Source organism: Hemitrygon akajei, chromosome 31, assembly GCF_048418815.1.
Source record: "Hemitrygon akajei chromosome 31, sHemAka1.3, whole genome shotgun sequence".
NCBI classification, from domain to species: domain Eukaryota; kingdom Metazoa; phylum Chordata; class Chondrichthyes; order Myliobatiformes; family Dasyatidae; genus Hemitrygon; species Hemitrygon akajei.
The window spans coordinates 28,852,337-28,866,610 of NC_133154.1; the positions used below are offsets into that span (position 1 = coordinate 28,852,337).

The 14,274-nt window shown below is 43.2% G+C and overlaps 1 protein-coding gene across 3 annotated transcripts in view; it reads right to left on the minus strand.

Moving 5' to 3' along the window:
* The window catches only part of LOC140719015 (guanylate-binding protein 3-like), a 36,424-nt gene that overhangs the window by 11,523 nt on the left and 10,627 nt on the right, over nt 1-14,274 (minus strand). For 2 of the 3 annotated variants that reach the window (XM_073033342.1, XM_073033341.1), the window contains 3 exons: nt 1,745-1,978; nt 1,122-1,249; nt 442-551 (listed from right to left, as the gene is read on the minus strand). In XM_073033342.1, the coding sequence (XP_072889443.1) occupies nt 442-551; nt 1,122-1,249; nt 1,745-1,955 (449 nt within the window). In that variant the 5' untranslated portion in view covers nt 1,956-1,978. Of the gene's footprint in view, nt 1-441; nt 552-1,121; nt 1,250-1,744; nt 1,979-3,096; nt 3,479-14,274 lie in introns of those variants that run through there. The other variant, XM_073033343.1, reaches the window with a different exon arrangement.

The window sequence follows — 14,274 nt, forward strand, 5'->3', positions numbered from 1 at the left end:
GAAGTGGGTGAGGCATGTACATTAGACACATTTATAAGGTATGTGGACAGGTATGAAGATGACAACAATCAGAGGGATATTGGAACATGCTGGAAAACAGGATCAGCTTGAGAATACATTTTAGTCAGAATGGACAAGCATGGCAGAAGGGATACTTTCCCTTCTGTATAACTCAATGACTTTATGATTGAGAGACAATGGTTAGTCAACAGATTTATGCCAAAAGAAAGGGAGAGAGAATTGTAAGTCTGTGAACAGATATTCCACTGAGAGAGACAGGGGCTGAGAAAAACCCGTCAGTGTACAATCTCTTTCTAAGTAAGTAGGACTGAGAAATATCAGTCACAGAAGATATTCCCGAGAGAGAGGAACTGAGAGACACTGGTTACTGTAGAGATATCACCCTGAAAGAGAAGGACTGAGAGACACCATGAAGGATACTGTAGGTCTTGCAGGGATTGCTGGTCTATGTTTCTTTGACCATTGTAAATAAGGATGCTGCTCAGAAGAATAGCCAGTAAATAGATAGAATTATCATTATCGATGTCTCCCTGCAGGTAGGACAGGCAACCAGTTAGTGAGAGCTCTTGCTCAGAGATTGGTCTGATAGATAACCATCCCATTTCTAGACAATTTTGCTCAGTGTTTACAGAGATTGGTTTGTGAGGCTTCCCTCCACAGCATCCTTCCTGTCAATGCCACCAGTGGCAGGTGTATGGCCGAGGGAAACCTTACAGACAGAGTCTATGCCAGCGTTCACCATCACAGTGCTGGGGGAGAGCACACTCTCGTGGTACCTTAACATCCTTTTCATTTGGGAGGATGGGGATGGGAATTGGTGTGGTGGGGACAGGTAATTTGACGTGGGTAATGGTCTTTGATCACATATAGTTCCAGTAGAAAAGACGGCATAATTCCTCGCTGATGCTCAACATGAACCTGTGACAATGTTAGTTAATAAATTAACAACTTAATTACATTTTACTATAAAACTACATTGTAAACAGCATTTAACCATCTAAACTGTCTGTGGTAGGATTTGAACTCTTGTCTGTAAGTTACCCCTTTGGTAATGAAACCACTTTTCTGAGCAGGGGCATAGTTGTGAGGGAGGGACTGACCTTGTCAGGATCTCCCAGACCTTCGGTGTCCAACAACAGGAGGACCTCATTAGGTCTCTGAGGGAGGGATCGACACCACATCCAGATTCCTTTGGTGTGAGCCTGCGTGGTTGAATCCACTGAGAATCCTGAAGAGGGAGAGAGACAGAGAGGTAAATTTTGCAAGAACATAAATGGATCTGTTGTGTTCCATAGCCCAAAGATGTGCAGGTTCTGAGTACCCTATCCCTAGTTTGTGAATGAGGGATAGGGTTTGGGATGAATTGTTGGGAACAAGGGAAGAATAAAATGAGCTTGTAGAATTTGTGAAAAAGACCAATTGATGGTCGCTATTAGAATTGGTTTTGTTGCAAGTGACTCTGGTCACCATTAACGAGACCAGTGTGCCTCTGCATCCAAGATATGAAGCAAGCATGCAGTTTAAATTCCCCAGATGTCTCTAGATCCATTGTCCAAAATAGTGATGGGAACACCAACGGATGTCTCCAGTACATCTCCCGCTTCTGACAGCTTGACAATGCAAGTGTGCTCTGTGTGTCCCAGATCTCAGGATGATTTCTGCAAGACAGATAGTAAACAGAGGTGAAACGTTAGAGGTGTAAGTTTACAGACACTGCCCTTACCTTTCTTGTCTCCCGCAAGACAGTTCATGAGGTAGGACTTCCCTGTACGAGCAGCACCAACCACAGCCACAACAACCATTGGATCCTCAAAGGACTGGAGGACCTTCAGAGCCTCTGGGTTAAGCTGTAGCTTCCCATCCTCATTACAAACCAGCTGCAAGGGTTTCTCCATCTTCTGTATGGAGGTATCATGGACCCTGGTTTCCGACATCAGACAGTCCTTTCCCAAAATGTCTACAAAATCGGAGCAAGGGAATTTCACACTTCTTGAATTAGAGTAAATGGAACAGACAACACACAGAGCACATCAGAAAAACACCTGCATCTCAATCCTGAGCCCCTGGAGTAGATCTCAAACTATAATTTACTCACTGGGATCTGCTACCTACAGTACGTACCAATCCTTGATACCATGGATTGTAACCCAGCCTCTACATCACTACCGGGATCTGTTATTTTATATGCACTCCCTCTGAACACCTGGAATAGATTATGGCCTAGAACTCACTCCTAGGTATCTGTATTTCAACATATATTATCCACAAATCCCTGCCTCTAAAGCACTCCCAGTGGTCTGTTTATTTTCTATATATAAATCTCCGAGCCTCTGGATTAGATCTCAGCCTGTAGCTCACTCCCAGTTGTCTATTGTTGTATAACATAACACCATGAAGAACCCTTCTGTTACTCACTCCAATGGATCTGTTGTGATATTGTCATGGTCCTGACTGAACTGCAGCAGGCATCCAAGATTCAGTGTTCCAATTACCCAGAGTATGGTTAGCTGCTCCTGTCCCTTAGAGACTTAGACTGCCAATTATTGCCTGCCACATTCCTTCATGGAAAGTTTATACTTAATGCCTCCTCCCGGGCACTCAGTGCACAATCATAGGAGTTCTATTTCTAGTACTACTGTCTGTGATTTTGCCTTTGGATTTTATTTGTATCATCTTGTTTATTTTGAGTCTGAATTAATTCTGGACCTTGCTCTGCACTTGGGTTAACCACCATCCATAGGTCTCTCATTACAGCACAAATGAGACATCATGAACTCAGCAGAGTATGAATGTCTGCAAACCACATTGGCCTTACAGGGAGCAACTGCAGGAAGACCTGACAACATGCTTCAGGAACTCCTCACCACTCTGCAGAAACTCTCATACTCCAGTCGGCAAGATCCAAGTTCGGTCAGAGTGGCTGGCAGTTCCAGGCATGTTCAAGCTGGAAACACTGTCAATAATCATCTATCCCCATCAGGATGGCCTCAAAGCCCCCTGCTTCTTTCTTGACAAAAGAACCAACCAACTCCCCTCCACCAATACCCTCCTCTGTCTGACAGAAATGGTCCTCACCTGAAAAATTTTCCCTTCAGCTCTTCCAATTTGCAGTTCCTGATGGTTACAGTTACTCTTCTATAGATTTGCTAAGTATTCCAGTTCAGCGCGAACAGTTTACAAAGAAGGCAGCCATATCCAGCAGGCAGCGTTAGGAATGGGCAGCAGAGTGAAAGGGCTTTGGCTCAACAGGCTTTGGTGGTAACAGGACGAGGCGAGGCAGTCGTTGATTGCAAAAGGACGTAGTATGTGTGTGAGGCCAGTTTTCTGTGGTCGGTGTCAGAAGTGGGAGGTCCTGGAGTCTCCTGGCATCCTGGACGGCCACACCTGCACCCAGTGCATCGAGATGCAACTCCTAACGGACCATGTTAGGGAACTGGAGATGCAGCTTGATGACCTTCATCTGGTCAGGGAGAGTGCGGAGGTGATAGAGAGGAGTTACGGGCAGGTGGTCACTCCAGGGCCACGGAGGACTGAGAAATGGGTCACAGTCAGGAGAAGGAAGGGGAAGAGTCAGGTACTAGAGAGTACCCCAGTGGCTGTACCCCTTGACAATAAGTACTCCTGTTTGAGTACTGTTGGGGGGGGAGGTGACAGCCTACCTTGGGGATGCGACAGTGGCTGTGCCTCTGGCCCTATGGCTCAAAAGGGTAGGGAAAGGAAGAGGAAGGCAGTAGTGATAGGGGACTCTATAGTCAGGGGGTCAGACAGGCGATTCTGTGGACACAGGAAAGAAACTCGAATGGCAGTTTGCCTCCCAGGTGCCAGGGTCCGGGATGTTTCTGATCGCGTCCAAGATATCCTGCAGTGGGAGGGAGAAGAGCCAGAGGTCGTGGTACATATTGGTACCAATGACATAGGTAGGAAAAGAGAAGAGGTCCTGAAAGAAGACCACAGGGCGTTAGGATGGAAGTTGAAAAGCAGGACCTCAAAGGTAGTAATCTCGGGATTACTGACTGTGCCACGACAGTGAGAATAGGAATAGAATGGGGTGGAGGATAAATGCATGACTGAGGGAATGGAACAGGGGGCAAGGATTCGGATTTCTGGATCATTCAGACCTCTTTTGGGGCAGGTGTGACCTGTACAAAAAGGACGGGTTGTACTTGAATCCCAGGGGGACCAATATCTTGGTGGGCAAGTTTGATAGAGCTGTTGGGGAGGGTTTAAACTAGTTTGGCAGGGGAGTGGGAATCAGAATGTGAGTGCAGGGATTAAGGTAAAAGGACAAGGGCAAGACGCTAAGAGTTCTGAGTTGATGAGGAAGGACAGGCAGGGGACGAAACATAATTGCAGCCAGTTAAAGGGGTTGAAATGTATCTATTTCAATGCTAGGAGTATTAGGAACAAGGAGGATGAACTTAGAGCATGGATTAGTATGTGGAACTACGATGTTGTGGCTGTTACTGAAACTTGGTTGGAGGAAGGGCAGGATTGGATGATACAGGTCCTGGGATTCAGGTGTTTTAAAAGGAATAGGATGGGAGGTAGAAAAGGGGGGGCAAGTGGCATTGCTGGTCAAGGATAGTATCATGGCTATAGAAAGGGAGGATGCTGCAGAGGGAGTGTCCACTGAGTCATTCTGGGTGGAAGTCAGAAATAGGAAGGGTTTAATCACTGTACTGAGAGTAGTCTATAGGCCCCCATATAGCCCTCAGGACACTGAGGAGCAGATAAGTAGGCAGATTTTAGAATGGTGCACAAAATACAGGGTAATAGTTATGGGTGATTTCAACTTCCCTCATATTGACTGGCACCTCCTGATTGCAAGGAGGATAAATGGGGCTGAATTTGTCGGGAAGGATTCCTGACACAGTATGTGGACCGTCCGAAGAGAGGAGAGGCTATACTGGATCTAGTTCTGGGTAATGAACTTGGTCAAGTGACAGACCTCTTGGTGCAGGAGCATTTTGGTGAGAGTGACCACAACTCCCTTAGCTTCAGCATAGCTATTGAAAGGGATAAAATCAGATGAAATGGTAAAGTGCTTAACTGGGGAAGGGCTAACTTTGAAGGGAGGAGGCAAGAACTAGCCAGAATAAATTGGAAACAGATGTTCAAAGGGGAAAGCACAGAAGTAATGTGGGAGAAGTTGAGGGACAACTTGAGCTGGGTTCAGGATAGGTTTGTCCCACTGAGGCAAGGAAAAAATATTAGGAAAAAGGAACTGTGACAGACGAAACACATGAGGCAACTCGTCGAGAGAAAAAAGGAAGCATATGTTAAATATAAGAAGTTGGAAGTAGGAGGGGCTTATGAGAAATATACGGTAGCCAGGAAGGAGCCAAAGAAAGGACCAAGGCGTTCTATGCGTATGTGAAGAACAGGAGGATGATGAGAACAAAGATGGGACCGCTAAAGGATAAAGAGGGGAACATGTGCCTGGAGGCAGAGGAGATTGGGGAGGTCCTAAATTATTGCTTTGCTTCAGTACTCACAAGTGAAAAGGATCTTGATCAAGGTGAGGTCGAAATAGAGCAGGCCTGTGTGCTGGACAATGTGGCGATTAAGGAAGAAAAACTACTGGATCTTCTTAAAAACATCAAGATTGTTAAATCCTCAGGGTTGGATATGATACACCCCAGGTTGTTGTGGGAATTGAGAGAAGAGATTGCTGGAGCATTAGCTATGATCTTTGAATCCTCTTTGGCTGCAGGGGAAATGGCAGAGGGCTAGAGAATGGCAAATGTAGTTCTTTTGTTTAGGGGAGAAACCTGGGAAAGCTGGGACCGGTGAGTCTTATGTCAGTGGTCTGCAAACTACTGGAAAGGATTTTAAAGATAGGATCTACGAGCATTTGGAGAAGTACAGTCTACTCATGGATAGTCAACATGGCTTTGTGAAGGGAAGATCGTGCCTCATGAGCCTGACTGAGTTTTTTGAAGAGGTAACAAAAGAAATTGATGAGGGTAGGGCAGTGGATGTGGTCTACATGGACTTTAGCAAGGCATTTGACAAGATCCTTCATGAGAGACTCATCCAGAAAGTCATGAGGCATGGGATAAGTGGAACCTTGGCTGCTTGGATAAAAAATTGGCTTAAAGGAAGAAAGCAAAGGGTAGTTGTGGAAGGAAATATTCTGCCTCGAGGTCGATGTCTAGAGGAGTGCCACAGGGATCTGTCCTGGGACCCCTGCTATTTGTGATTTTTATAAATGACCTGGATGTAGAGGCAGCAGGATGGGTGAGTAAGTTTGCAGATGACACAAAGATTGGAGGAGTTGTGGATGGAGCTGCAGGTTTTTGAAGGTTACAAGAGGATATTGACAGGCTGCAGAGTTGGGCAGAAAAATGGCAGATGGAGTTCAATCCGGATAAGTGTGAGGTGATACATTGTGGAAGGACAAACCAGAAGACTGAGTGCAGGATTAATGGTCAGTTACTTAAGAGTGTGGATGAACAAAGGGACCTTGGGGTTCAAATCCATACATCCCTCAAGGTCGCTGCGCAGGTTGATAGGGTAGTTAAGACGGCCTATGGAATGCTAGGCTTCATTAACAGGGGGATTGAGTTCAAGAGTAGAGAGGCCATGTTGCAACTCTACTAATCTCTGGTGAGACCACACTTAGAGTATTGTGTTCAATTCTGGTCACCTCATTATCAGAAGGATGTGGAAGCTATGAAGCGGATGCAGAGGAGATTTACCAGGATGTTGCCTGGTTTGGAGAACAAGTCATATGAAGCAAGGTTAGCAGAGCTGGGACTTTTCTCTTTGGAGAGTTGAAGAATAAGAGGGGACTTGATAGAGGTCTACAAGATTAATTGAGGCATAGATAGGGTGGATAGTCAGTACCTGTTTCCCAGGGCACCAATAGAGAACACCAGAGGGCATATATACAAAATTAAGGGAGGGTAGTTTAGGGGAGACATCAGGGATAAGTTTTTTACACAGAGGGTTGTGAGTGCTTGGAATGACTTGCCAGGGATGATGGTGGAGGCTAAAACATTAGGGGTATTTAAGAGCCTCTTGGACAGGCACATGGATGAAAGAAAAATAGAAGGTTATGGGGTAGTGTGGGTTTAGTACTTTTTTTAAAGGATTATATGGGTCAGCACAACATGGAGGGCTGAAGGGCCTGTACTGTGCTGTAGTGTTCCATGGTTCTATGGTTCTATAACTAATCACATTAAGGAAACATGTAAAAATAATAGGATTGTCGTCATAGGAAATTTCAACTTCCCTACTGTAAACTGGGACTTTCTTAATGTAAGGGGTTTAGATGGGGCAGAATTTGTTAAGTCTATTCAGGAAGGTTTCTTAAATCAATATGTGGCTGGTGCAATGAGAGAAGGGGCGGCACTGAACCTAGTGATAGATAATGAGTCAGACCAGGTGACTGGCCTGACAGTCATTAGGGAACAGTAACTACAACTCCTTAACTATAGATAAGGATATGAATGGTCCTTGCGATAGAGTTTTAAAATGGTGCAATGCAAATTACAAGGGCATTAGGCAGGAACTAAGAAGAGATCATTGGAAACACCTTTTCTCTAGCAAATCCACATTAGACAGGTGGAGGGTGTTTAAAGATCAATTGCACAGAGAGGAGGAAAATATATTCCTGTTAGAAGGAAGGATGGGGATGGAAAGATAAGAGATTAAGAGATAAGATAAGGGATGGATGTCTAAAGGGGTGATGAATTTAGTCACAAAGAAAAAGGAGAAGCATGTAAAGTTTCCAAAGACAGGATCAAATAAGGATTATGAAGAAGCCAGTAAAGAACCAACAAAGGGGATTAGAAAAGCCAGGACTGGCTATGAAAAGTCCTTGGCAAGTAGAATTAAGGTAAATCCCAAGGCATTCTATACATGCATCAAGAGTAAGAAGATAAAAACAGAGTGGGTGAGACCACTCAAGGTAAAGGAGAGAACATTTGATTGGATGTGGAGAATGTGAGTGAGGTACTTAATGAGTGCTTTGCTTCAGTATTTACCAAAGGCTCGTTGGAGAGGAGAGTTGGTGCATGTGTGAATGTGGTTTGGAACTTGTTGAGGGAAAGAGAGTGGGGAAGGAGCGGGAATTGCTGGGAGGGGTTGCCCAGGTCTGGTAATGGCAGACAAGGCGAGAGGAGGGCTGAGGGAAAGAGAGTGAAGAAGGAACGGGATAGGGATTTGGGATCAGAGGTAGGCAACTGGGGAGATATGGATTATTGTGAAGGGAGAAATAAAGGGAATAAGGAGATAGTGAGGGGATGGATGAATGAAAACTGAGATAAAAGGAATAAAAGAATAAGAAATGACAGTGGAGAGAGTTCTGAAAGTGAGGAAGATGAACAAGTTCAGAGAGGAGGTGTTGTTATAATTAGGTTTAATGAGAAGGCGCAAGAACACATGAAGAAAATTAACCCGTTTGTGCTAACAACAACTCTGGCAAATAAGATAGGGGAAATAGTATTTGCAAATGTCCTTAATGATGGCAATCTATTGGTAAGATGTGCGAATGAGGAACAACTTGAGAAAGCACTCAAGCTAAAAGAGATAGGAAAATGCAAGGTGGAATATACAGGGAGGGTTGTAAAGGAGTGATCACGGGTGTACCAATGAGTATAAACATGGAGGAGTTGAAGAGGAATATCAAAGGGGGAAAAGTAATTAATGTTCTAAGACTGAAAACAACAAAGGAGGGAATGAAAAAGGAAAGTGAACCAGTATTGATTGAATTTGAAGAAGAAAGAGTGCCAAGGAAAGTGTTCCTGGGTTTCATGAGTTACCCAGTAAGGGTATATGTGCCAAAACCATTGAGGTGCTATAATTGTCAAAGGTTTGGACACATAGCTAAAAACTGTAAAAGACAGAGGAGATGTGCTAGATGTGGGGGTGATCATGAATATGGAAAGTGCGCAACAGGAGTGCCACCAAAATGCTGTAATTGTGGAGGAGCTCATAATGTGGCATATAGTGGGTGTGAGGTTCTGAGACGGGAGAATAAAATTCAAGAAATAAGAGTGAAAAGAAAGATCACTTATGCAGAAGCTGGAAGAATGTCAAGAGAACAGAATAATGCTCCTAATGAACAGGGAGCAATAGGGATGCAAGAGGTGCAGCAAAGAGTAAATGACAGGATTTATGTAGAAAAAAAGCTCTAGTAACATTCATTGCAGGAATGATTAATAGTACGGCAGAGGTAAAGTCAAAAAGTGACAAAATTCAGCTGGTGATCAAAGCAGCAGTAAACCATTTAGGGTTAGTAGGACTGACATGGGAAGAAGTGAGGGAGAACCTCACTAATCATTCAAGCCAGGAAGTGTCATAGGTTGGTTAATACTCATTATGGTGATTCTTTTGCAATGAAATGCAAGGAGTTTACTGGCCAATGGCCAGGAATTTAAGGACTTTATTAAGGAAATGGTTGTAAAACTGGATGTAGTGTGTATTCAGGAAACTTGGTTGAAACCAGCTTTAGACTTTGTGGTACATGGGTATACAATGATCAGGAAAGATAGAAATCTAGGAGGAGGAGGGGGTTGTGCTATGTTAATCAAGCAAGGTATACCATATAGGGTACTGGAAAAAGGAGATGATCAGGAATACATAGTGGTGGAAATGTGGGAGAGAGGGGAGGGAGTGGTTATAATTAACTACTACAATCCATGTAAAAGGTTGGATTTGGACAGCCTATTAAGGATACAAAGACAAAACAGACATAAAGTAGTGTGGTATGCAGATTTCAATGCTCACAGCACAATATGGGGGGGATCCGATTACAGATGCAAATGGAATGATAATTGAAGATTTGATGGAAGAAGGGGATTTGGTATGTATGAATAATGGTAGAGGAACAAGGATAAACATAACAACAGGAACTGAGTCGGTATTAGATATTACGTTAGTGTCTAATGTCTTGGCTGGCATTAGTAACTGGGGAGTTTGGACTGCTTCAACAGTAGGCAGTGATCACTACCCAGTTTTATGTTCAGTGGGTGAAAGAGTTGAAGTAGGACCAGGTGGTGGAGTCCCAAAGTGGGTGTTTGGAAAAGCAGATTGGAGTGAGTTCCAGAACTTAAGTGAAGAAGCATTGACAAAGATTGACATTTCTGGAGATATAGATGAATTAAACAGTCAGGTGACTTCAGCAATTATTATGGCAGCAGAAGGATCTATACCCAGGAGTAAAAATAGGATGAATAGAAAACTAGTGCCATGGTGGACAGAGGAATGTTATCAGGCTGTAAAAAAAAACAGAAATAGAGCATCCAGACTAGTTAAAAGAACCCATAATATGCAGCATTTGATTCTCACGGCACAGGCAGTGGTGAGAAGAACTATACGTCAAGCTAAAAGGGCAAGTTGGAGGAGTTTTTGCAACAAAATAGGAAGAACAACACCTGTGGGAGATGTATGGGGAATGATTAAGAGGATGGGGGGAGATAGAAGGCATTGGGAGTATCCAGTAATGACATTGGAGGAGGAAACAGCAGTCTCCAGCAGGGATAAGACTGAGATCATGGCCAAGTCATTTGTAAAGATACATAGTTCAGAAAATTTGTCTGAAGAAAGGAGAAGGGGAAGGGAAAGAACAATGAGTCAATACCCAGGTGTGTTAAACAGGAGGGAAGAAACAGATGATATAATTGAGGATCCATTTACTTTGGCAGAAATGGTGAGAGCAATAAAGAGATCGAGACCAACCTCCCCAGGGAAAGATCTAATATGCTATGTTATGCTAAAAAATCTAGGAGAAGGAGCGCTCTTGAAGTTACTGCATTTTTATAACGGAGTGTGGGAGGAGGGAAGATTACCAAGTGCATGGAAAGAAGCAGTGGTAATTCCAATAAGGATACCTGGCAAGGATCCATCAAAACCCACTAGCTACAGGCTAATAGCACTAACATCAAATATACATAAGGTAATGGAAAGGATGATAACAGAAAGGTTATCATATGATCTTGAGAAGAGAGGAACGCTGGCAAGTTATCAGAGTGGTTTTAGGAAGGGAAGGAATTCCATGGACTCAGTGATAAGGTTAGAGACTGAAATAAGAAAGGCCCAGGCAAATAAAGAATCAGTAGTTGCAGTGTTTTTTGACATTGAAAAAACCTATGATATGATGTGGAAGGAAGGATTATTAATTAAACTGCACAAGATGGGGGTTGGGGGAGAGTTTTTAATTGGATTAAAGATTTTTTGCTTGGTAGAAAAATTCAAGTTCGGATTGGATCAGAATTATCAAAACAGTACATAGTGGGAAATGGCACACCTCAGGGTAGTGTGATTAGCCTGTTACTTTTCATCATTATGATCAATGATGTCTTCACAAAGGTACCAGTGGATATAGGTAGGTCACTGTTTGCAGATGATGGGGCCTTGTGGAAAAGAGGCAGGAACATGGAGCATATAATCAGGAAACTACAAAGAGCAATTGATGAACTGGTAGAGTGGGGTTATGATTGAGGATGTAGATTTTCAGTGGAAAAAACTCAAACTGTATTTTTCATCAGGAAAAGAATTGAGGTAGGGAAGAAGTTAAGGATGTATGGGATTGAATTAGAAAGGGTTGGATCATTTACATTTCTGGGAGTTATATTTGATTCACGATTAACATGGGCAGACCATATCAGGAAAGTTGAGGTGAAATGGAAAAAAGTAATAAACGTGGTGAGATGTTTGACTGGTAGGGAATGGGGAGCAAGTAGTTCAGCATTGAAGATAATGTATGTGGCTTCAGTAAGATCTGTGTTGGATTATGGAAGTGTAGCATATGGATCAGCAGCTAGGTCTCTTAAAAGAAACTGGATTTGATTCAGGCTCAGGCTTTGAGAGTGTGCAGTGGGGCTTTTAAAACATCAGCCCTGCAGGTAGAAATGGGAGTAATGCCTTTGGAATTAAGAAGGATGCAATTGATGGCAAAATACTGGGCTAATTTGCAGGGGCACAATGATTCTCACCCTGCTAAAGGAGGGTTGCAGGAGTCCTGGGAAAATGGCAGGTTTCAGAGGGAAAACTTTAGTCGGGTAGGGAATGATATTGCTAAAGAATGTGGAGTGTTTGATCTAAGGATAAGTCCTCAGTAGTTTATCCCGTTGTAGCTCCATGGGAACTTGTATGGCCTGACATAGACTGGCATTTGTTAGAGGTAAAAAGGAAAGGAAAATGTAAAACTGATTTGGTAAGTGCATTTAACTGTCATGTGATGGAAAAGTATAGTGATTATACTCAGATTTATACGGATGGAGCTAAGGAACCTGAAACAGGAGTGACAGGGTTTGGGGTAGCTAAACCAGCAAAAGTAACTGCAATCAGCAGAAGAACATCTGATAAGTTAGTAGTGTTTTCAGTGGAGATGCTGGAGTGTTGGTTTCATTGCATTGGGTGGAGAAAGCTAGACTAGTCAAAGCATTGATATGCTCAGATTCATCCTCAGTTCTAGCAAGTTTAAGGTCTTCTCACTCAAACAGCCGGCAAGATGTACTTCATGAAGTCCTTCAGTCAGTCACAAGAGTTGCAAATCAGGGAGGTCAGACTAAATTTCTATGGGTTTCAGCTCATGTAGGGGTGAAGGGGAATGAAAGGGTGGATGAGTTGGCAAAGATGGCATTAAAGAAATAAAATATAGAAATGCACATTAGTATCAGTAAAGCAGAGGTTAAGTGTATAATCTGGGAAAAAAATTAACCAAATGTGGCAAGAAAGATGGGACAGGGAGGGGAAAGGGAGGCATTTATATCAAATACAAAAAAGTGTTGCAGGTACTAGGGTAGGAAGTAGATACAGAAGAGAGGAAATTGTGTGGACTAGGTTAAGGCTGGGGCACTGTGCACTACACCAAACATTGAAATTGATAGGGAAACACCAGACAGGACTGTGTGAGGAATGTCAGGAAGAGGAGTCAGTAAAACATGTAATTCTAAGTTGCAGGAAGTATGGGATACAGAGAGAGATTATGAGAATTAATCTAAGGGAATTGGGGGTGCAGGAATTCACATTAAAAGGGTTGTTGGGCATGGGTGAGAGAACACAGGTCAGGGTATTTTTAGCTTTCTTAAGGGGTACAGGGTTTTTTTTATAGGATACAATGGATAAACAGGAATAGGGTACTAGGATGGCTAAAGATGGGAGGATAAAGTGTAGGTTAGGGTATGTGTATGTGTGCGATTGGGTGAAGGGATTTAGAATGTGAATCTGTCACATATTCCAGAGCAGAAGTTGGTGGTAATGCACCATTAAGCTGGGTGCCAACCGCCGTAAAACAAGATGGAGAGAGAGAGAGAGTATTTACCAAAGAAAAGGATATGGAGGACCAGGAGATCAGTGCTCAGTGTACAAATCAATTAGGGCGTTTAGAGGTCAAGGATGAGGAACTGTTGGGTCTGCTAATGAGTATTAAGGTAGACAAGTCCCCAGATCTGATGGAATTCACCACAGGTTATTGAAGGAGGCAAGAGGTGAGATTTCCGGGGCCTTGACCAATATCTACATGTCCTCTTTAGCTAGAGGTGAGATCCCGGAGGACTGACGAGTGATTAATTCTGCACCTCTATTTCAGAAGGGAACAGAGCAAAATCCTGGGAACTATAGACTGGTGAGTCTCATGCCAGTTGTAGAGAAACTACTGGAGAAAATTCTTTGGAATAGGACATATGAGTTTTGGAAACTCATGGCCTATTTAGAGAGAGACAACATACCACTGTGCGGGCAGGTTGTGTCTTACTATCAGGATTGATCTTTTGACAAGGTGATGAGAGAGATTGATGAGGGTAGCACAGTGGATGTTGCCTTCATGGATTTTAGATCAACCCAGATAAGTGTGAAGTGGTTCATTTTAGTTGGTCAAACTTAAAGGGAGAAAATAATATTAATGGTAAGATTCTTGTCACTGTGGAGGATCAGAGAGATCTTGGGGTCCATGTCCACAAGACATTCAAAGCTGCTGAGCAGGTTGACAGTGTTGTTACTTAGACTACTGCACTCAGTTCTGGTTACCTTACTATAGGAAGGATGTGGATACTAGAGAAAGAATACAGAGGAGATATACGAGAATTTTGTCTGGACTGGATAGTGTGCCTTATAAGAATAGGTTGAATGAATTTGGCCTTTTCTCCTTGGAGCAACAGAGGATGAGAAAAGACCTGATAGAAGTGTACAAGATGATGAGAAGTATTGACTGCATGAATAGTCAGTCTTTTTCCCAGGGCTAAAGTGGCTATCACAAGACGGCATAGTTTTAAGATGCTTGGAAGTAGGTACAAGGGGAATGTC